The sequence below is a fragment of the Quercus suber genome, unplaced genomic scaffold (assembly GCF_002906115.3).
Source record: "Quercus suber isolate HL8 unplaced genomic scaffold, Cork oak 2.0 scaffold_372, whole genome shotgun sequence".
Classification (NCBI taxonomy): domain Eukaryota; kingdom Viridiplantae; phylum Streptophyta; class Magnoliopsida; order Fagales; family Fagaceae; genus Quercus; species Quercus suber.
This window is the reverse complement of record NW_027069824.1, coordinates 85285-106455: the sequence shown is the minus strand read 5'-3', so window position 1 is coordinate 106455 and position 21171 is coordinate 85285. Positions and strand designations below refer to the sequence as shown.

General features: G+C 35.4%; 3 protein-coding genes across 3 annotated transcripts; 1 reads left to right on the top strand and 2 right to left on the bottom strand.

The window, feature by feature from the left end:
- The first annotated feature begins 613 nt into the window (after positions 1-613).
- LOC136062002 (uncharacterized) lies at positions 614-2555 on the top strand. Its single transcript, XM_065760544.1, has 4 exons — positions 614-1964; positions 2075-2253; positions 2320-2477; positions 2549-2555. Exons 1-4 carry the CDS (start codon positions 614-616, stop codon positions 2553-2555), a joined length of 1695 nt encoding a protein of 564 aa, XP_065616616.1.
- Positions 2556-2611: 56 nt separating this feature from the next.
- On the bottom strand, positions 2612-5279 carry LOC136062001 (probable protein phosphatase 2C 2). The gene is made up of 4 exons (XM_065760543.1): positions 4428-5279; positions 3834-4026; positions 2906-3076; positions 2612-2803 (listed from the first exon to the last, which is right to left on the bottom strand). Exons 1-4 carry the CDS (start codon positions 5195-5197, stop codon positions 2612-2614), a joined length of 1326 nt encoding a protein of 441 aa, XP_065616615.1. The 5' UTR covers positions 5198-5279.
- Positions 5280-16727: 11448 nt separating this feature from the next.
- LOC111992364 (probable protein phosphatase 2C 2) lies at positions 16728-19880 on the bottom strand. The gene is made up of 5 exons (XM_065760571.1): positions 18939-19880; positions 18354-18527; positions 17631-17801; positions 17351-17530; positions 16728-16972 (listed from the first exon to the last, which is right to left on the bottom strand). The coding sequence occupies exons 1-5, from the start codon at positions 19710-19712 to the stop codon at positions 16817-16819; spliced, it is 1455 nt and encodes a 484-aa protein (XP_065616643.1). The 5' UTR covers positions 19713-19880; the 3' UTR covers positions 16728-16816.
- Positions 19881-21171: the final 1291 nt, after the last annotated feature.

The window sequence follows — 21171 nt, the reverse complement described above, 5'->3', positions numbered from 1 at the left end:
TAGTTATTAATTATTAGTATAGATTTTATAAGTGGTAAAAAAAATTTAACTATGGTATTTGTCATATATCGAAAAAGAATAAATTAATTAAATAGCTTATGAATAAGTTCGGATTTATTAAAGAAAAAAATGAACCAATCATAAACATAAACATGACTCATATTTGAATTAAAATTAAATAAACTATTGAAACATCTGCTAAAGAAGAAGATGTTGCAGTCAAGAAGAAAGAAGACTTCAAGGAATGCACTAAAACAGAGCAAAACGACACAGCTGCTACTAAAAGGAAGAAAACAAAGATGAAGGTTAAACGATGTCGTGCACTTAAGTGTCAACATTCAGACTGATCAGCACGTGTAGATATTGGCACGTATGAGTTGGTGTTAGTGGATTACAGCTGTCACTCTAATTAGGAGATTAGAGTTTGTTAAGTTAGTTAGAATTCTGTTTTCCCGTTTAGTGTATATAAAGCAGAGGATGATGTAAAGTTAATCAACTGTTTTTCATTTTCTGATTCTGTTAAGTAAAATTCATTACCTCCCAAAGTCTTTTCTTTCAATACACTCTAGAATTCTCTTTCGTAACATGGTATCAGAGCTTCAATAGCTCATCCATGGCTTCCGCTTCCAACACAGCTTCAGAATCTGATCCAATTCCCACCGATACTTCTAACACTGCAAATCACAGTTCTTTCAATCGTTCATTTCCAATGGAGGATGCAAATACCAATCCATCAAGCCCTTACTTCATTCCACCTACAGATGTTGTTCTTGTTTCTCAACCACTGATTGGTCCTGAGAACTATCTCAGTTGGTCAAGGGCTGTATTTCTGTCATTGAGTGGAAGGAATAAATTTGGCTTCCTTGATGGTTCGATCTCCATGCCTGATCTCTCTCATTCTCTGTATAATGCTTGGCACAGAGCAAATACCACCATTCTTTCATGGTTGGTGAATTCCTTGTGCAAAGACCTTGCTACTAGTGTGATGTATATTCACACTGCGAGGGATTTATGGATTGACATGCGTGATAGGTTTTCACAGCCTAATGTTCCAAGATTCTTTGAAGTTCAGAAGGAAATTTCAAAGCTTTCACAAGGTTCACTCACTGTAAGTTCTTACTTTACCAAGTTCAAGATATTATGGGATGAACTTGTGCATTATCAGTCATTTTCTGCTTGCACTTGTACTTGTAACTGTGGTTCTCAACGAAATCAACTAAATGCTCAGCAAAAGGATCAAGTTTTTCGTTTTCTCATGGGACTCAATGACAGTTATTCCACTGTCTGTAGTCACATTTTGATCACTGAGCCCTTGCCTGTACTCAATAAGGCCTATTCTTTGATTTTGCAAGAAGAGAAACGTAGGCACATTGGTCAAGCTGATTTGGTCATTGAACCAACAGCTTTGTATGCTAACAATTTCAATCCTAAAGGATTTCAAGGTCATCAGAATTGGAATCAAGGGGGAACAAATGGAGGTCAAGGTGCAAAAGGTGGAAATTTTAAGAAAGAAAGGCCTGTCTGTACATACTGTGGAATTGTAGGTCATGTAGCTGAAAAATGCTACAAATTACACGGTTTTCCTCCAGGATATAAGCACAAAGGGAAGGCTTCTGCCCATCAGGTTTCTAGCAATGGAAATCTTGGAAATTTCTTTCCCAATAATGGTAATTTTGGGAATTTTGCCTCTCCACCCATGCCTGGGTTTATCAATCAGTCTGAGATGATGCATTGCTCATCACAGCCTCTTGGAGCACAGTCACAGTTTAATGCTCCTCAGTGTCCCATTACTCAGAATCAATGTGAGCAGCTACTCTCATTCCTTGCATCTCAGTCATTCAAGGAAGCTGCCACATCTCAGCCCACACCTACACATCAGGCAGCCTCTGTCCTATCTCCTTTGTCTAATGCAGCTGCTACTGCCAGTACTAGTTCAACCATGCCTCATTTTGCCAACTTCTCAGGTAATTCTTTCTGGTTGCCCCTAACCTTTCTCATTCCATTTTTTCTGCTCATATCATAGATAAACAAGCCCATAAGTCTAATGATTGAATTATTGACACTGGTGCAACAGACCATATGGTCCATTCAGTTTCTTGCCTAACCACAATTACATCCACCATTAATACTTTTGTCTATTTACCCAATGGAGAGAAGGCTTTAGTTACTCATATAGGAACAGTTCATATCTCAGATAGTCTTATACTCTATGGAGTTCTATGTGTTCCATCTTTTACATTCAATCTGATATCTGTCAGCCAGCTCACAAAATCTCTTTTTTGTTGTCTTGTATTCCTTGGTTCTTTTTGCTTTATCCAGGACCTAGCCAATTGGAACATGATTGGGCTGGGTAAAGCATCAAGAGGCCTATATCTGCTCCAGCACAGAGTTTCACCTCCATCTGTGCTTGCTACTGCTTCCAAGGTTCCTGTCTCCATTCCTTCTGTCCAATTCACTAATGTAAATGCTGATTTGTGGCATTTTCGTTTAGGGCATCCCTCTTATGCAAAATTGTCTTTGCTTAATAATCTTGTATCTGTTTTACCAGCAAATAAAACTGTATGCTGTGACATTTGTCATTTTTCTAAGCAAAAGAGACTATCCTTTCCTACTAGTCATCATGTATCTCATTGTGTGTTTGATCTTGTACATTGTGATCTTTGGGGGCCTTTTTCANAACGAAGCCTTTTAACTCCGGTTCAGAAATAATCCATTCTTTCAAATGCAGGTCTCCAATGACTCTAGAAACTGCAAGCAACCTTTGAGCCCTCCAAATTCCATTTTGGCAATGCACAAAACCACCCTGCAATATGTTATAAGTTATTTCAATACTCTTTGACTTAAAGAGAGATAGAGAGAATAGTATTAAGTTCTACATACAAAGAAATGGAATAACTTGACTTACGGTGTTTTCAATTCGAAGACGCTCATCTTCCCTAGTAAGACGATGGTCTTTTGTCAATGCTTTAGCTACTCCTTTTCTACTCAAAACTACTCTACAATCACCAACATTTGCTACATATAACTCTCCATCCTTCAATAGCACACTTGACGTACAAGCGCCACTACTTACACCCTGCAAGTAAAAGTTCATTTTAGTATACAATATACCTTGCAAAAGCAAACTAGTTTATTAAGAATTCATGAACAATCTTAATTAATGCTTGGTTGTTGTTAGTAAACAATATGCCTTCTATTATGTTAATATGTGGTTTTTAAGATTTTATAAACTAAATTAGGAGAATGGATTAATTTATAATTTCAAATTAGGATACATGGACATGGACACAGGTACAGATACAAGTACCAGTACGATATGGAGACAGAGTAATTTTAAAAAAATTATAACATGATACAATAAATTGGATATGGTAATTATGACCCGAGCATGACACATATACGACACCCAAATAAAATATCCATACATCCTAGCTATCAGATACTCTAAAAAATGATGTGTGGCCATTTAGTGGCCATTTAATTCTTAAGAAAATATTTGATCATTCCAGATATAATTAAGGGCATGCCACAAACTAGTGTGCATTTCAATACAATCACATATGCTCTAAGACTTTTTTTTTTTTTTTGAAGGGGAAGGGTGAATCTCTTCAATCATTTGAAAAAAACAAAGATGTAAGCAAATATATATTCCAATTTGGAATGTTTAATGTCGACAACCATGCATGAATCTTATGATTTATAAGACAGTCAAATTATTTAGTTTTTTTTTTTTTTAAGAGAAATTTTTTTAATAGTTTATGAAGGCATATATAGGGTGGAAACATTCAAATGTACATGCGATTATAATATATGTGAGAGTCCATTACAACTACCTGACAAAGAAAATCCTTGTCTGTGACCATGTAGCCACTACAAATAGCCTGCTCTAACTGACCTTCTTCTCCTCCAACACATTCCAGAGCTTTTGCAATGTTCCTTCCTAAATTTTCTGCAACAAAATCTGTCGCAGCTTGACCTCCATGGCCATCGATCACAGCAAAAAATGCCTGGTGATAACAAATATATCTATGAGTGTCATTCAACTTTTTCCTTTCATTACAAAATAGCAAGGACAAGTCCAAAAAACATACTGCCTTATAAAATAAATGAAGTTGGATATAACCAAAAAAAAAAAAAATTTTAACTCATATATTCATCAGGAAGATATTGATGATAGCAAATTTGGAATTTATTGATATGAGCATTTATACACGAATTAAAATTAGAATTTTTTTAGCTACCCAAAAAAAAAAGTAAACACAAATTATATATTTTCTTTTGATTAATTTGTGAGATATTATAATGATCAGCATTCATAGTTTTTAAATGGGAACTTTGTGCAGGCCTTTATTAAGATCTAGTCCGTACAAATACTATCAAAATCAGAGAGAGAAAATATAAGAACGTATAATATATATGTTGCCTACCGCTTGGGATCTCCAAGAATATCAACCATAACCCCATACCCATCTTCCATAACCTTTCTTCTACCTTTCTTGCTAGCCAAAACGAAATCTCTTCCTTCGACCTCAAATTCCTTATGCTCCAACTTCCTACACATTTCACCAAATTCCGACACCGCGCTATGTTCTGGCACAACCAGCTTAGCCGGCCTCTTTCGCAACTTGAGAAGGCCTTGCTGATTATCCCCTCCCAACTTCACCATTCCTAAAGAATCCGAGCCTTGAATAATATCGTTCACCGAAACACCACCACCCTTTATATTCTCTATAATGGTGCAATTTTGATCATCATATTCATGCATGCCCTTTTGAAGCACTTTATGATGCATTTTTTCTTGCATGATTTCCTCTTCATGCCATGCTGTATCACCCATCAAAATACCACATGTTTCATGCGCCTTTTCAACGTAAAAATTTGCTGCGTCCACTACTTCACCACCTATACAATCTTGCGGCGTAATAGTCTTATTTTCTTGGCATGTAACACAAGGAGGTTTCTCTCGAGGACTTTCCTCATCATGAAGGAAAGCCTTGCCTTTTGAACTCTCGGGATTCAAATTTTCAAAGACTAAAGATGACCCTCCTTTGGGACCAACAAAAAGATTGCCGACTAATGAAAGAGTAGGCGTAAGGGTTAGAGACATGAGATTAATGTACTTTTTGAGGTCTTGAAGAAAGTATAGAACAAGAAAGATAATATAGGAACCCCAAAGAAATTCTTGTAAACCTTTCATATGTGTAAAACTTTGCGGGCTAAAGTGATAACTTTTTTGTGCGGATCCTAGAAGAAGAGTCGGAGATGATATATATATATATATATATATGTATTTGTCGAAGAAAAGGCTTTTGTTTTCACACAATTATTTGAGGTGAAGAGGTCCTTATATGCGGGCAAAAGAGATAATTTGGTGTGCTCTTATCTCTTTGTGTTCTGTTTTTCTGAAAGATTCTGTTTTTATTTTTATTTTCCTTTGTTTGCTGATCAAGTATACTTGTTATTTGGATTCTGTGATTGTGACCCCTGTTCTGGGTTTTGGAGTATGGATGTTAAATTTGCTTGCTTGGTTAATATTGATTGGGTTAATTTGACTTTTAGATGAGAGTTTACGTGAATAGGAGTTTCTCTTTTCATGTAAAAATTCTTTTCTTTCGGGTTTTCTGTTGGGTGTGGGATTGGAATATCCTTTTCCATGAAGGATTGGTATTCTTCTCTTCCAAGTTTTCTTCTTTTTGGTGAATGACGTTTCTTTAATCAGCATGTTTTATTTAGATATATGAACTTTGTTGTGCATTTTTTGCTCTTTTTGAAATTGTGGGTATCTTGAATTTGATATTGTGAAAAGGTGTGTAGATATATTTGCTAGGAAATTAACAAACTTTTGGCATCATTCTCTCTTTTTCAGAAACTTGAGGGCACTTATAATGGTTGAAATGTTCAATTATACTAGTCGATAATTTCTTGCTTTAGAGATGATGATGAAGAATAAAATGTATCAAAACTTTTAACTATTGGATAGATTTGGTCTTTGTAAAAAGTGTGGTTGTTGATATCTTTTCTCTTAAACAATAATTGACATATTGACAGTTTGTATGCGGCCCATAATCTGTTAATTTGTATGTTTGAGTTTAGAGATCAAAGAAAGTGTAATTATTGCAATATACCACTTTTGTTATACATCAGTATCATAGCATATCATCTTGACAATTGTGAATTTGTGTGTGTATATATATATTGTGCATGATTGTTGTTTTTTTTTTTAATAAAATAAAATCTTATTTTGAGGGTCAAGAGACCCTTTAAATAACCTTATTTATCAAGAGTTGTAAATATAAATATTTTAAATTTTAGTAAAACGTCATTTAAGGGTCTCTTGACCCTCAAAATAAGATTAAAGCACTTATTTGAGGGCCACGAAGGCCTTCAAAATTTTCTTTTCGACGGTATATATTTCGAAAGTTATCAAGGGTCAATTGGACTCTTAAAATAATTTTTTTCAAGGGTTTTTAATACTTTTTTAAGGGTTTTGACCCTTGAAAAAAGTCATATTTGTTGTAGATATGCCCCTTTATATGTACCTTACCTTATGTATTAATATATCTTATAAGAATTCATGGATTGTAACTTATGAATTAAATTTAAACCTTCTAACTCTAAATTGATGATATGTTTATAAACTTAACATAAAGTTTAATCAACGGTTTATTGATTTTATTTATTTATTTTATGGAATATAATAGCATATGAATACAAGAATGAACAAATGCTTCATAAGGTAAAAAAAAAAAAAAAAACCTTTTATAGATTTGAAACTTTACTTATTAAGAGTCTTATAACTCAATTAATACTTTTTTGGAGTTTTCATCTAAGATATCCAAGAGTAATATTCCTCCTCTCCCAACAACATCAACAAACACACATTGATCCCAGGTTTAATTATGAGATCTGCCATGAAAAAATAAAAATAAAAAGGTAAAAATGCAAAACTGACCCTCTAACTTTTAGCTTTTGTCATTTCAGTTCTCTAACTTTCAGTTTTGTCATTTCAGTTCTCTAAGTTTCAATTTTTATCAATGTAGTATTCTGTTAGGTATCAGTTACTTCTCCTGTTAAATTTGGCTTTTTTATTTATTTATTTATTTATATATATATATATATATATATATATATATGTAAAAATAATTTTCGTAATTAAAAGAAAATAAATAAAAAACTGTAAAAAAAAAAATGGAAGGGGAACAACGTTGTTCCCCTTCCCCTAAAATCAAAACCGAAAAACGGAAAAGTCAATCTCGATCTCTCTCTCAAGGTCAATCTCTCTCTCAAATTGTAAGCAAACAATTTGAAACAGACATATTACTGTCTAGACCAACCTTAACACAACAATCATGAAGACACATCCCAAGACTCAAATGCACCGGAAGCATACACAAAGGTACTAATCCCAACATTGTAATTGAATCAACTGACACACCCGCCTCCCTCATTTTAAGAAACAACAAAACCCCATCATAAAATCTTGAATTTGAGGTGTACACAGATATCAAAGCATTGAACAAATAGTTAGCTTTCTTGATCACCATTTTCATCAAACACCTTAGTGCATATTCAATAGAAGAGCATTTACAGTACATTGAGATTAAAGAAGTTTGTACAAAGGGATCGAGGTCGCACCCAGTTTTGATGACATGGCAATGGAGCTGTGAGCCGATATTGGAAGGGAGAGAGCAGCGCAAGACTTGAGAATGAAAGGGAAAGTGAAGGCATTGGGGAAAGCCAAGCGGAGCATTTGGAGGTAGAGAGTGTAGAGAACAAGGAGGTTGAGGATGAAGACTGAAGGGGCCTTCCATTTTCTTTTTTTTTTTTTTTACAGTTTTTTATTATTTTCTTTTAATTACAAAAATTATTTAAAAAAAAAAAAAAAGGCCAAACTTAATGGAGTAGTAACTGAGACCTAATAGAATACCACATTGACAAAAATTGAAACTTAGAAGAATGAAATAACAAAACTGAAAGTTAAAGGACTGAATTGACAAAAACTAAAAGTTAGAGGGTCAGTTTTGCATTTTTGCCAAATAAAAATGAAAGCTCAATTAACAGAATTTAAAGCTTAGACCTAATGCTAAAATGGTATAAAGGTGGGCTTTTTTTAGGTAATCTCCTTGTTTTTTATTATTATTATTATATTTCATATATTATAGTTTCAGATCCCGCATGGCAATTTCGCAACCTTGGGCAAGGACCGTTTAATGATTATTGGTTTTAATAGATCGATGCCCGTTGAAAGATATGAAGCCCTTTTGATTGTTGGGTATGGGTTTGGGGGGTGGTGGGGGGGTGTTATGTCTGTTCATACTATATAGTGTGGGCTGGCCGAATCATCACAATTCACAAGCTTTGAAGCTTATGTTGAACCAAAACGTATGTTGTGTAACACAAATGACTTTATTGCTATGTTGAGAAAGTCGTGGCATATTCAAATATTTTTCATCTTTCGGAAAAAATGTCGGCCATGTTGAAAAAAAGTACATAAACATGGTTTTATAATTCATGTACTCGATCGTGCTATGTCAAAACTCATGGGGATTGCAAATGATTACCAACTGCTTAATTTGATGAAAAAAGAAAGAAAGAGAGGGAGACTCTTAATTATATCTTCCATATGATTGTCACACACTCACACGCACCATGCACATATAAGCAGCTTGCTAGCTACAAGCCTATAATGGACATGAGATGAGAAGGTAAAAGAATAAATAAACTGATTCCGAATAATTAAATAAATATGAGAATTGTACAAATTTGAACACTTCACATTTTCTCTCACAAAAACTATTTATTTACAACCCAACAAGACTGCTATTCCTATTTTTCATTACATTCTTTCTAATGTATCTGATATCCATATACAACTGTTCTGTTGCTATATAGCCAGGTCTAGCAACCTATATTCCTACTTTCCTTCTGTGATATATCATATATGTAGATGGACATTATGTTTATTGTGTTTGTGTCTGAACCATTAATTTGAGGGCACTTTCCATGATTAACAACCGGTTGCAACAAAATTTAGAAGATCGATCACCATAACAGTTATGTCATCCATGCTGCCTCGGCTAGAAAACATATCTACAAGCTTTTTGCAGGACATCAGCAAATTCTTGTCTCTCAAAACCACATCAACTGCCTCCTGGTCATTTACCTGATTGACACAATTCAAATGCATATATCAGAATAAACTCTTTTTAAGGCCAAAATGCATGTAATTCACTGACAAGCACAGATGGACTTATTAACAAATTAATGTTCATATAAAACTGTTTTAGTTTTCTTTAAAATTTCTGATTTTTTTTTTTTTTTGGTTTAGACTTCAATAAAAGAGGCACAATTCCTGTCTCGGTTCACTTTGATATGCTAGATAGTCACATGTTTGTCTAGCGTCCCAAATTAGGTTTCATTCAAGAACTATGAAATAGACTACAGTTTTTTTCCTTTGATCTTATTGTAGGTTCTTGTTTTGATGTACTCTTTTCTATTAATTTTTTTTGCCAACTATACACATAGGTGTAATACCTTATCCCCCACAATCCATCTGAAGCCATTATCAAGAACTGGCAATCTGAAGTTAAATGAAGCCTTTTAATCTCTGGTTTGGATACAATCGTAGCAAGTCCAGTATACTAGAGGCACTCGACAAAAGCCATGCCCAAAAAAATATGGTTAAGTCTTAAGTGAAATTGAAGAAGAAGACAGAGCTTTGTTAAATAGAATTGAAGAAGAAGAAGGCATAGCTTTTGTTATTTACAAATACATGTATAAAAGCCTCCAACCTAACATTTTTTTTTTTGGAGAAGAAAGACCTTGAACTTCATTAAGAAAAATGAGCCATGATAAGTACATGAGAAAGGTGGGGGAACATCCTCTGTCTACACCGAAAAACTTCTAACATGTCTAGCATGTTTAGCTAGATTATGTGCTACAATATTACCAATTCTACAAACGTGAGAGTACCTAATGCTACTGCCTGCCACCACCATGGATTTTGCCGAGCTGAGGATATGACCAAAAGTGGAGAGGGATTCCTCATCAGACTTCAGTGCTTTAATAATATTGGCAGAGTCTCCCTCTAATAAGAAAGAGGTGAAGCCGAGTCCCTGTGTAAACGAAATTGCTCTAGCTGCTGCCATTGCTTCAACTATCTCTGGAGAGAATGGAAGACTGGCTTGTTCCGAAAGCGAAGCAATTGCTTGTCCTCTGCTGTCTCGGATAATGACTCCCAAACCTACCTTACCAATATCTCTGAATTGAGCTCCGTCAAAGTTAACTTTAATTTCACCTTCCGGCGGTGGTGACCATCTAACCCGAGATTGAATAGTGCTTCTGGATTGCAACGAGACAGCGGAATTGGCCTGTTGAAAATCTGCGATGCCAAAGAGTCCACATAATCGAAGCCAAAAACTCCGGATTTTTCTGTTCTTCGTTAGTATAAGTGAGAAACTCTTTGATAGAGGAAAACGTTCTTGTCTGTCGGAACGAGAACGAAGGAACTGAACCCCAAACCTGTGAGAGCTGTGAACACCCCCAGACCCAGAGAGCATGGAGCACTGATTCTGTCTCAAGCTTGCATAGTTCACAGATATCTTCGGTCAAGATGTGTCTTTGTCGCAAATTTTGTTTCACCGGTATAGCATTGTGACAAGACCTCCATAAAAAATTCCGGACTTTGCTTTGCACGGAGAGACCCCAGATTATTTTCCACACACTGTTATCGGGCTGGGCAGATGCTCCAACCTAACCTGTAAACAAAAACCATAACATAACTTTATTTTTGGCTATTAATCTCTGTCTCTGTATCTAATACTGAAAATAATGGTTTTCAACAAAATTGAAGGAAGTAATATATATATGTATATTGGAGCCCACAAGGTCATGGAACTTTACACTTTATAATAGTATGAGCTTCACTGAATCTCTATTTATGCCCTTTTATATGTATTATCTATCGTACCTTATATATATGTATTATTTATCGTATCTTATGTATAATATATCTTATAAGAATTCATGGATTGTACCTTATGAATTAATTTTAAACCTTCTAACTCTAAATTGATGATATGTTTATAAACTTAACATAAAGTTTAACCAATGGTTTATTGATTTTTTAAAAAAAAAAAAAATTGAAAACAAAATAACTTATCATATCGATATGAAATATGAATATAAGAACAAACAAAAGCTTCAAAAGAAAAAGAAAAAAAAAAAAAACCTTTCATAAATTTGAAACTTTACTTATTAAGAGTCTTATAACTCTTTCCTCAAACAAAAAAAAAAAGTCTTATAACTCAATTAATATTTTTTTTGAGTTTTCATTAAAAATATCCAAGATTAATATTCATCCTCTCCCAACAAAGTCAACAACACACATTGAATATCCCAGGTTTAATTATGAGATCTACTATGAAAAAATAAAAATAAAAATGAAAGTTTTTTTTTTTTTGAGAAGCAAGTTACTGAACATTATTAAGGTAGGCTACTAAGGTCAGCCTGAACAACAAATGATAAATCTGGTGGTACACTTTCCATCCAGATTTGCATATGATTGAGGGATTTTGAGTTCCTCGCTAGAGAGTGAGCTAACTTATTACCCGAACGGCGTACAAGAGAAGTTTTAAAAGCTGAAAAGAAACTACTAAGGTATACAATGTCTTGCACTAAATGTCCATAGGGTGTGAAGTTCCTGCCTTCTGCTAGCAAGGCTCTGTGTAAAATTTCAGAATCCCCTTCAAGTATGAGATGGTCAAAACTCAGCTCCACAGCAAGTTCAAGGGCTCTCCGTGCTGCAAGAACCTCAACCTTGATTACTGTCATTGGCAGGGGGATTTTTTGAGACAACGATGCCATAACTCGTCCTTCTTTGTTTCGTATGACAACACCCAGTCCTGCGCTTCCATCTTCGACAAATGTGGCCCCGTCGAAATTGATTTTGTACCAATTATCTTGGGGCGGAGTCCATGCTGTTGACTGCGTTTTCCTCTGTTTTGCTGATCTTATGGGGCTGGAATGGGACTCAAGTTGTCACTCCCGAGAGTGTTCCAGTATCTTGTCTAGTGGGAGTGTTGGTTTCCCGAGTCGGAGATTGTTTCTCTGATTCCACAAGTTCCATAATACCAAGGAAAAGAGCGTCGGATCTGCTGTACCTGCAAAAATAAAACCAATAAAGTCAGTGAAGCATGTGCTCTATTTGAGAGAGCTTTGGTTCCACGCTGGTATGGAGTTTCCAAGAGATTGCAAGGCTGGACAGCAGTAGAGTGCGTGCAGAACATCTTCATCTTCTTGTTTGCATATCTCACATCTTCCATCAGGTGTGATCTTGCGCCGAAACAGATTTGCTTTGGTGGGTAGGGAGTTTTTGCATGCTCTCCATATTAGTGTCTTCACTTTATTTGGAACATCAAGAGCCCAGATTTTGTTCCACAACGGTGACAAAGCTTGGGTTGATGACTGACCTGGTTGTTGTACTCTAGAGGCTTCCTGTAAAAAACGGTAACCGGACTTGACAGTGTAATTTCCGTCCGGTGTGTATGGCCATATAAGAACATCATCTTGAATGGAACGGCACAGGGGAATGTTTTTTATAATTGATGCTTCAAAATCATAAAAAATTGCCTCAACTAAATCAGTCTTCCAGATTCTTTGCCTTTGATCAATAAAATCTCCAACCTTTGCACCTTCCCATCCAACCACCATAGGTGTTATGGTTCTAGGATTATGTTTAGTAGGCAGCCAGTTCTCCCCCCATACATTGACCGATAGGCTCGACCCTATCCTCCATGTTGCACCTCTCTTAATGACATCCCTCCCCTTCAATATACTCTTCCAAGCATATGAGGCATTTGCCGGATTTTTTGCTTCCATGATTGTAGAATTTGGAAAAAACTTCACTGTAAAAACCCGGTAGAATAGGGAATTTGTGTCATGAAGTAGACGCCAAGTTTGTTTGGCTAGGAGGGCATCATTAAACAAAGCAAGGTCTTTGAAGCCCATACCCCCTTGGCTTTTGGGTTTACACAAATCTTGCCATTTCATCCAATGAATTTTCCTATTATCACCCTTTTGACCCCAAAAAAATCTACATATCATTGATTCAATCTCATGACATAAGGAAAGTGGTATTTTGAAGCATGTCATAGTGTAAGTGGGTAGAGCTTGGGCCACGAATTTGATTAAGATCTCTTTTCCCGCTTGAGATAGGAGTTTTGCTTCCCAACCGGCTAGTTTTTTCCAAACTTGTTGCTTGATATGGGTGAAACTCTCCTTCTTTTTTCGACCCACAAGTGATGGAAGGCCTAGATATTTTTCATATTGTTGAATGACCGAAACTCCAAGCATATTTTGATTGAAGATTGCACCTCTTCGGATGTGGATTTGCTAAAGAAAAGAGTAGTCTTGGTGTGATTAATTTGTTGCCCCGAAGCACTCTCATATTTAGCCAAAATATCAAGTAGGCATTGGCATTCACTATCCTTGGCCCTGCAAAAAATCACACTATCGTCTGCAAAGAGTAGATGAGTTATCTTAGGTCCATTTTGACAAATAGATACTCCTCTTATATCTCCATTATGGGCTGCCTTTTTTATTAGGCCATGAAGGCCTTCAGTGCACATGAGAAAGAGGTAGGGGGATAGGGGATCCCTTTGTCTAAGTCCTCTTGTAGGAGTAATATTGCCATGGGGTTCACCATTAATCAAAATAGAATAGGATGCATTTGTAATACAGAGCATCATAAGATGCACCCATCTACTATGAAAACCCATCTTCACCAAAACATGCTCCATGTATGGCCATTCCACTCTATCATAGGCCTTACTCATATTGAGTTTCAAGGCCATAAAACCTGTCTTTCCTTTGTTGTGATTTCTCATATGATGCAAGGTTTCGAAAGCCACTAAAATATTATCAGAAATTAGGCGCTCAGGCAAAAAAGCACTTTGATGTTCAGATATAAGCTGAGGCATAATCTTTTTCAGTCTATTTGCCAAAACTTTAGCAAAAATACGATAAAGCACATTACTCAAGCTTATAGGCCTAAATTGGGACACATATTCTGGATTCTTAACTTTAGGAATTAAAGTTATAAAAGAATGACCAAGAGATTGTGGCAATGTACCTGTGTTCAGATAGTGTAAAATGGATTGAGAGACATCTAAACCAATCAGGGACCAGTAGCTTTGATAGAACAAAGGGGGCATGCTGTCAGGGCCGGGAGCTTTCAAGGGTGCCATTTCTTTCACTGCTGTTTCAACTTCTTCAATGGTGAATGCCCTTGTAAGTGTGTCATTCATAGATTCAGTGACCACCTGAGGAATAACTTCTAATACATCTTCCAAGTTGTTCGGGTTTGCCGATGTAAAGAGTTCCCTATAGAATCCGAGAATGGTGTCATTTACTTGGCTTTGTCTTGTGCACCACCTACCCGTGGAGTCATACAACTTAGTGATGTAGTTGCATCGGTGACGTTGGGATGCTTTACTGTGAAAGAATTTTGTGTTCCGGTCACCATCTTTCATCTACAAAATCCTAGACCGTTGTCTCCACATTTGTGCCTCCTTGTCAAGAAGCAAGTTTATTTCCGATTCCAGTATTCTCATTCGTCTAGAATCTCCAGTCAGGACCGAATATCTCTCTGCCTGTTGTAATTCTTTTCTCTTCTTTTCCAATTCTCGTCGTACATTGCCAAAGTGTCTCTTGCTCCAACGTGATAATTCCTGACCACATTTGTCTATTTTTTTCAGCACTTTAGTGTCCCACGGTTCAAGGCTATTTTTTGTCCACACTGCTTCGATAGTGTCCCCGCACCCCTTATCAGTCATTCACATCTGTTCGAAGCGAAAAGGTTTCTGAAAGTGTGTGTCCATACCTTCTAGGTTGATCCAAATTGGCTTATGGTTTGAAACTGTTGTATCTAAGTGTTGGACCTTTGTTCCCGGGAACATACAGAACCATTCATTTGTAGCCAAAGCCCTGTCTAACCGTTCCCAAATAGTGTAGTCAGCAAAATATTTATGCCAAGTAAAAGGGAAACCCACAAAGCCAAGGTCCATAAAAGCGCATTCATCCACCACGTCTCTGAAAAGTTGTATCTGACTGTGTGGCCTTGGTCTTCCACCACTTTTTTCAGATTGTCGGGTAATTTCATTAAAGTCTCCAGCACACAACCAAGGTGAAGCTCTCCTATTTTTCAATTGTCGTAGCTTGTCCCAAGCTTCGGGTCTTTTTTGTGTAGCCGGTTCTCCGTAAAAGCCCGTGAATCTCCATTCATTAACCTGGTTTTTGTTGATTGTGCTATCAATATGATTTGGAGAAAAAGTTTCAATGTCTAGTGGAAAATCTTCCTTCCAAAATAAGGCCAAACCTCCTGCCTTATCTCTCCTTGGTGATTCAAACATGTTTTTGAATTGAATTTTTCTCTGAACTCTCTCTAGCCTTGCTTTATCAGACCATGTTTCGGCTATGAACACGATCGAGAGATCTTTTGCCCGCACCATATCCGCAAGCTGATCTTCTGTACGCAGGTTCCCAAACCCACGAAAGTTTCATATTAGTAGGCTCATTGCTTCTGGCAGGGCTGGGAACCAGCCTCCGCCAAAGGTGGGCTTTTTTTTCGGTAATCTCCTTGTTTATTTTATTTTATTTTTTATATATTATATATAATTTGATATTATTATTATTATTTTGATATTTCATATATTATAGTTTCAGATCCCGCTTGGCCATTTCGTAACCTTGGGCGAGGACCGTTTTTAATGATTATTGGTTTTTATAGATCGATGCCCGTTGAAAGATATGAAGCCCTTTTGATTGTTGGGTATGGGTTTGGGGGGGTTATATTTGTTTATACTTTATAGCGTGGGCTGGCCAAATCATCACAATTCACAAGCTTTGAAGCCTATGTTGTGTAACACAAAACGTATATGTTGTGTAACACAAATGACTTTATTGCTATGTTGAGAAATTCGTGGCATATTCAAATATTTTTCATCTTTCGGAAAAAATATCGGCCATATATGTTGAAAAAAAGTAAACACACACGGTTTTGTAATTCATGTACTCGTGCTATATGTCAAAACTCATGAGGATTGCAAATGATTACCAACTGCTTAATATATTTGATGAAAAAAAAGAGAGCGAGACTCTTATATCTTCCATATGATTGTCACACGCACTATGCACATAAGCATCTGCACATATAAGCAGCTATAAGCCTATAATGGATATGAGATGAGAAGTTAAAAGAATAAATAAACTGATTTCGAATAATTAAATAAATATGAGAATTGTACAAATTTGAACACTTCACATTTTCTCTCACAAAAACTATTTATTTACAACCCAACAAAGACTGCTGTTCCTATTTTCATTACATTCTTTCTAATGTATCTGATATGCATATACAACTGTTCTGTTGCTATATAGCCAGCCTATATTCCTACTTTCCTTCTGTGATATATCTAGATGGACATTAAGTTTATTGTGTTTGTGTCTGAACCATTAATTTGAGGGCACTTTCCATGATTAACAACCGGTTGCAACAAAATTTAGAAGATCGATCACCATAACAGTTATGTCATCCATGCTGCCTCGGCTAGAAGACATATCTACCAGCTTTTTGCAGGACATCAGCAAATTCTTCTCTCTCAAAACCACATCAACTGCCTCCTGGTCATTTACCTGATTGACACAATGCAAATGCATATATTCCTATATTCCTACTTTCCTTCTGTGATATATCTAGATGGACATTAAGTTTATTGTGTTTGTGTCTGAACCATTAATTTGAGGGCACTTTCCATGATTAACAACCGGTTGCAACAAAATTTAGAAGATCGATCACCATAACAGTTATGTCATCCATGCTGCCTCGGCTAGAAGACATATCTACCAGCTTTTTGCAGGACATCAGCAAATTCTTCTCTCTCAAAACCACATCAACTGCCTCCTGGTCATTTACCTGATTGACACAATGCAAATGCATATATCAGAATAAACTCTTTTTAAGGCCAAAATGCATGTAATTCACTAAGAAGCACAGATGGACTTATAAACAAATTAATGTTCATATAAAATTGTTTTTGTTTTCTCTAATACTTCTGATTTTTTTTTTTTTTTTTTGGGTTTAAAATTTGATAAAAGAGGCACAATTCCTGCCTCGGTTCACGTTGTTATGCTAGATGGTCACATGTTTGTCTTGTGTCCCAAATTAGATTCTCATACAGGAATTATGAAATAGACCCTACATTTTTTTTCCTTTGATCTTATTGTAGGTTCTTGTTTTGATGTACTCTTTTTTATTAATTTTTTTTGCCAACTATACACAAAGGTGTTATACCTTATCCCACAATCCATCCGAAGCCATTATTAAGAATTGGCAATCTGAAGTTAAACGAAGCTTTTTAATCTCTGGTTCGGAAATGATCCATTCTTTCAAATGCAAGTCCCCGATGGCTCGAGAAACTGCAAGCAACCCCTGAGCCCTCCAAATTCCATTTTGGCAATGCACAAAACCACCCTGCAATATGTTATAAGTATTTCAATATTCTTGACTTAAAGAGAGATAGAGAGAATGGTATTAAGTTTTACACACAAAGAAATGGAACAACTTGACTTACGGTGTTTTCAATTCGAAGACGCTCATCTTCCCTAGTAAGACGATGGTCATTTGTCAATGCTTTAGCTACTCCTTTTCTACTCAAAACTACTCTACAATCACCAACATTTGCTACATGTAACTCTCCATCCTTCAATAGCACACTAGATGTACAAGCGCCACTACTTACACCCTGCAAGTAAAAGTTCATTTTAGTATACAATATAACTTGCGAAAGCTAACTAGTTTATTGTGAATTCATAAACAATCTTAATTAATGTTTGGTTGTTGTTGTTAGTAAACAATGTGCCTTCTATTATGTTTATGTGTGGTGTTTAAGATTTTATAAACTAAATTAGAAGAATAGATTAATTTATACTTTCAAATGCTCTATATAATGATGATGTGTAGCCATTTAATTCTTGAGGTAAGGTTTGAGCATTCCTAAAACTAGTGACACTTCAATCCAATCGCATATGTTCTAAGACTTTTTATTTTTTGAAAGGGAAGGGTGAATCTCTTCAATCATTTGAAAAAAACAAAGATGTAAGCAAATATATATTCCAATTTGGAATGTGTAATGTCGACAACCATGCATGAATCTTATGATTTATAAGACAAAGTCAAATTATTTAGTAGTTTTTTTTAAGAGAAATTTTTTTAATAGTTTATGAAGGCATATATAGGGTGGAAACATTCAAATGTACATGTGATTATAATATATGTGAAAGTCCATTACAACTACCTGACAAAGAAAATCCTTGTCTGTGTCCATGTAGCCACTACGAATAGCCTGCTCTAACTGACCTTCTTCTCCTCCAACACATTCCAGAGCTTTTGTAATGTTCCTTCCTAAATTTTCTGCTACAAAATCTGTCGCAGCTTGACCTCCATGGCCATCGATCACAGCAAAAAATGCCTGGTGATAGCAAATATATCTGAGTGTCATTCAACTTTTTCCTTTCATTACAAAATAGATAGGACAAGTCCAAAAAACAAACTGCCTTCTAAAATAAATGAGGTTGGATATAACCAAAAGAAAAAATTAACTCATATATTCATCAGGAAGAAATTGATGATAGCAAATTTGGAATTTATTGATATGAGCATATATACACGAATTAAAATTAGAATATTTTTTAGCTACCAAAAAAAAAAAAGTAAATACAAATTATATATTTTCTTTTGATTAATTTGTGAGATATTATAATGATCAGCATGCATAGTTTTTAAATGGGAACTTTGTGCAGGCCTTTATTAAGATCTAGTCTGAACAAATACTATCAAAATCAGAGAGAGAAAATATAAGAACATATAATATGTTGCCTACCTGCTTGGGATCTCCAAGAATATCAACCATAACCCCATACCCATCTTCCATAACCTTTCTTCTACCTTTCTTGCTTGCCAAAACGAAATCTCTTCCTTCAACCTCAAATTCCTTATGCTCCAACTTCCTACTCATTTCACCAAATTCCGACACCGCGCTATGTTCTGGCACAACCAGCTTAGCCGGCCTCTTTCGCAACTTGAGAAGGCCTTGCTGATTATTCCCTCCCAACTTCACCATTCCTAAGGAATCCGAGCGTTGAATAATATCGTTCACCAAAACACCACCACCCTTTATATTCTCTATAATGGTGCAATTTTGATCATCATATTCATGCATGCCCTTTTGAAGCACTTTTTGATGCATGTTTTCTTGCATGATTTCCTCTTCGTGCCATGCTGTATCACCCATCAAAATACCACATGTTTCGTGTGCCTTTTCAACGTAAAAATTTGCGGCGTCCATTGCTTCACCACCTATACAATCTTGCGGCGTAATAGTCTTATATTCTTGGCATGTAACACAAGAAGGAGGTTTCTCTCGAGGACTTTCCTCGTCATGAAGGAAAGCCTTGCCTTTTGAACTCTCGGGATTCAAATTTTCAAAGACTAAAGATGACCCTCCTTTGGGTCCGACAAAGAGATTGCCGACCAAGGAAAGAGTAGGCGTAAGGGTTAGAGACATGAGATTAATATACTTTTTCAGGTCTTGAAGAAAGTATAGAGCAAGAAAGATAATATAGGAACCCCAAAGAAATTCTTGGAAATCTTTCATATGTAAGTGTAAAACTTTGTGTGCTGAAGTGATAACTTTTTGTGTGGATAGATAGAAGAGTCGGAGATGGTATTTATGTATTTGTCGAAGAAATGGCTTTTGTTTTCATACAATTAATATTTGAGGTGAAGAGGTCCTTATATGAGGGCAAAATAGATGACGATGATACGATTGACGGGTCAAAGGGAAAGACTTTATCCAAACGGTAGGGGAAAGACACCGATTTTATGAGGCAGTAATTTTGGGGTTTTGAAACTTTCAATGCTAAGGAAGTGGTCAGTGGTCGCACCCACTTTTAGTTTTTGTCCTGGAAAAAGTCCAAAATTTTTTAATTGCAATTTGGTTTTGCTTTTTCATTAGTAAATTCACTAATTTGACTGCAAATCATTGTTGACTTGGTTATCAATCTTGCCACCCTATAAGCTTATGTATAAAGGCAAAATAAATAAATAAATAAATTAATTAATTAATTGATGAATAGTCAATCATTAAAAAAAAATAGTACTACAACATCAATTGCATTTTTTTTATTATCACGCCTGTTTGCATGATTTTTATAATTAAATCATTTTTTAATATTCTATTAAGTGATTTTTTTATAGGATTTTCAAAGAATAAAATAAAATAGTCCATATATATGAAGAAAAATACAGACAACCACATTGAATTTATAGATTTACGCATATGTAACAATTAATTAATATTACGGTTTACCAAAAACAAAATTAATTAATATTATTAACAGTTTTTAGTTTTTATTCTTTGGAAAAGAATATTAGAATATTTTAACTTGTACAAGACCCATATCTTAATCACAAAGAAAAAGTCTGTGAACACGTTAGCATTCATTCTGTATGCAAAAGTTAACTAATTGTACGTTCATTATCACTGTATTTTTTTTTTTACAGTACAGGAAACAATTAAACCTTTTACTCTGAATAGAGAATTTCTTCCAAAACACGTCACTTAATTCAATCAATATAATTAATAATAATCCATTCATTGTCGATCACTTTTTTGTCAGTTTGCAATCGGAGACAACGAAAGATACAACCAATTAATTAATCTGAGTATAATAGCCCAAGTGGTTGATAAGGCCCGCAATAATGTTGGTGTAGATGTAGTCACGGTTGAACTAGCAACAATGTGCATAGTTACACTAAGTCACTAACTACTAATTAGGTTATATAATTAACACAAAAAACGACAAGTCTTAAATCAGTGGGTTCTAAAAGCTTCCTCTTCATTGAATGTTACAACTAATTTTAATTTGTATCCATGCTTGAATATTTCATGATTGACTGTGATCAAAGTTGTTTTTTTTTTTTTTTTTTTTTTTTTTTTTTTGATAACAACAGAATATAAATATATAATACATATTAGTCTAATAAACCAAAAAGTGGAGGACAAATAATACGTATATATGATTCAGCAGAGTTATACAAACGTAAGATACAGA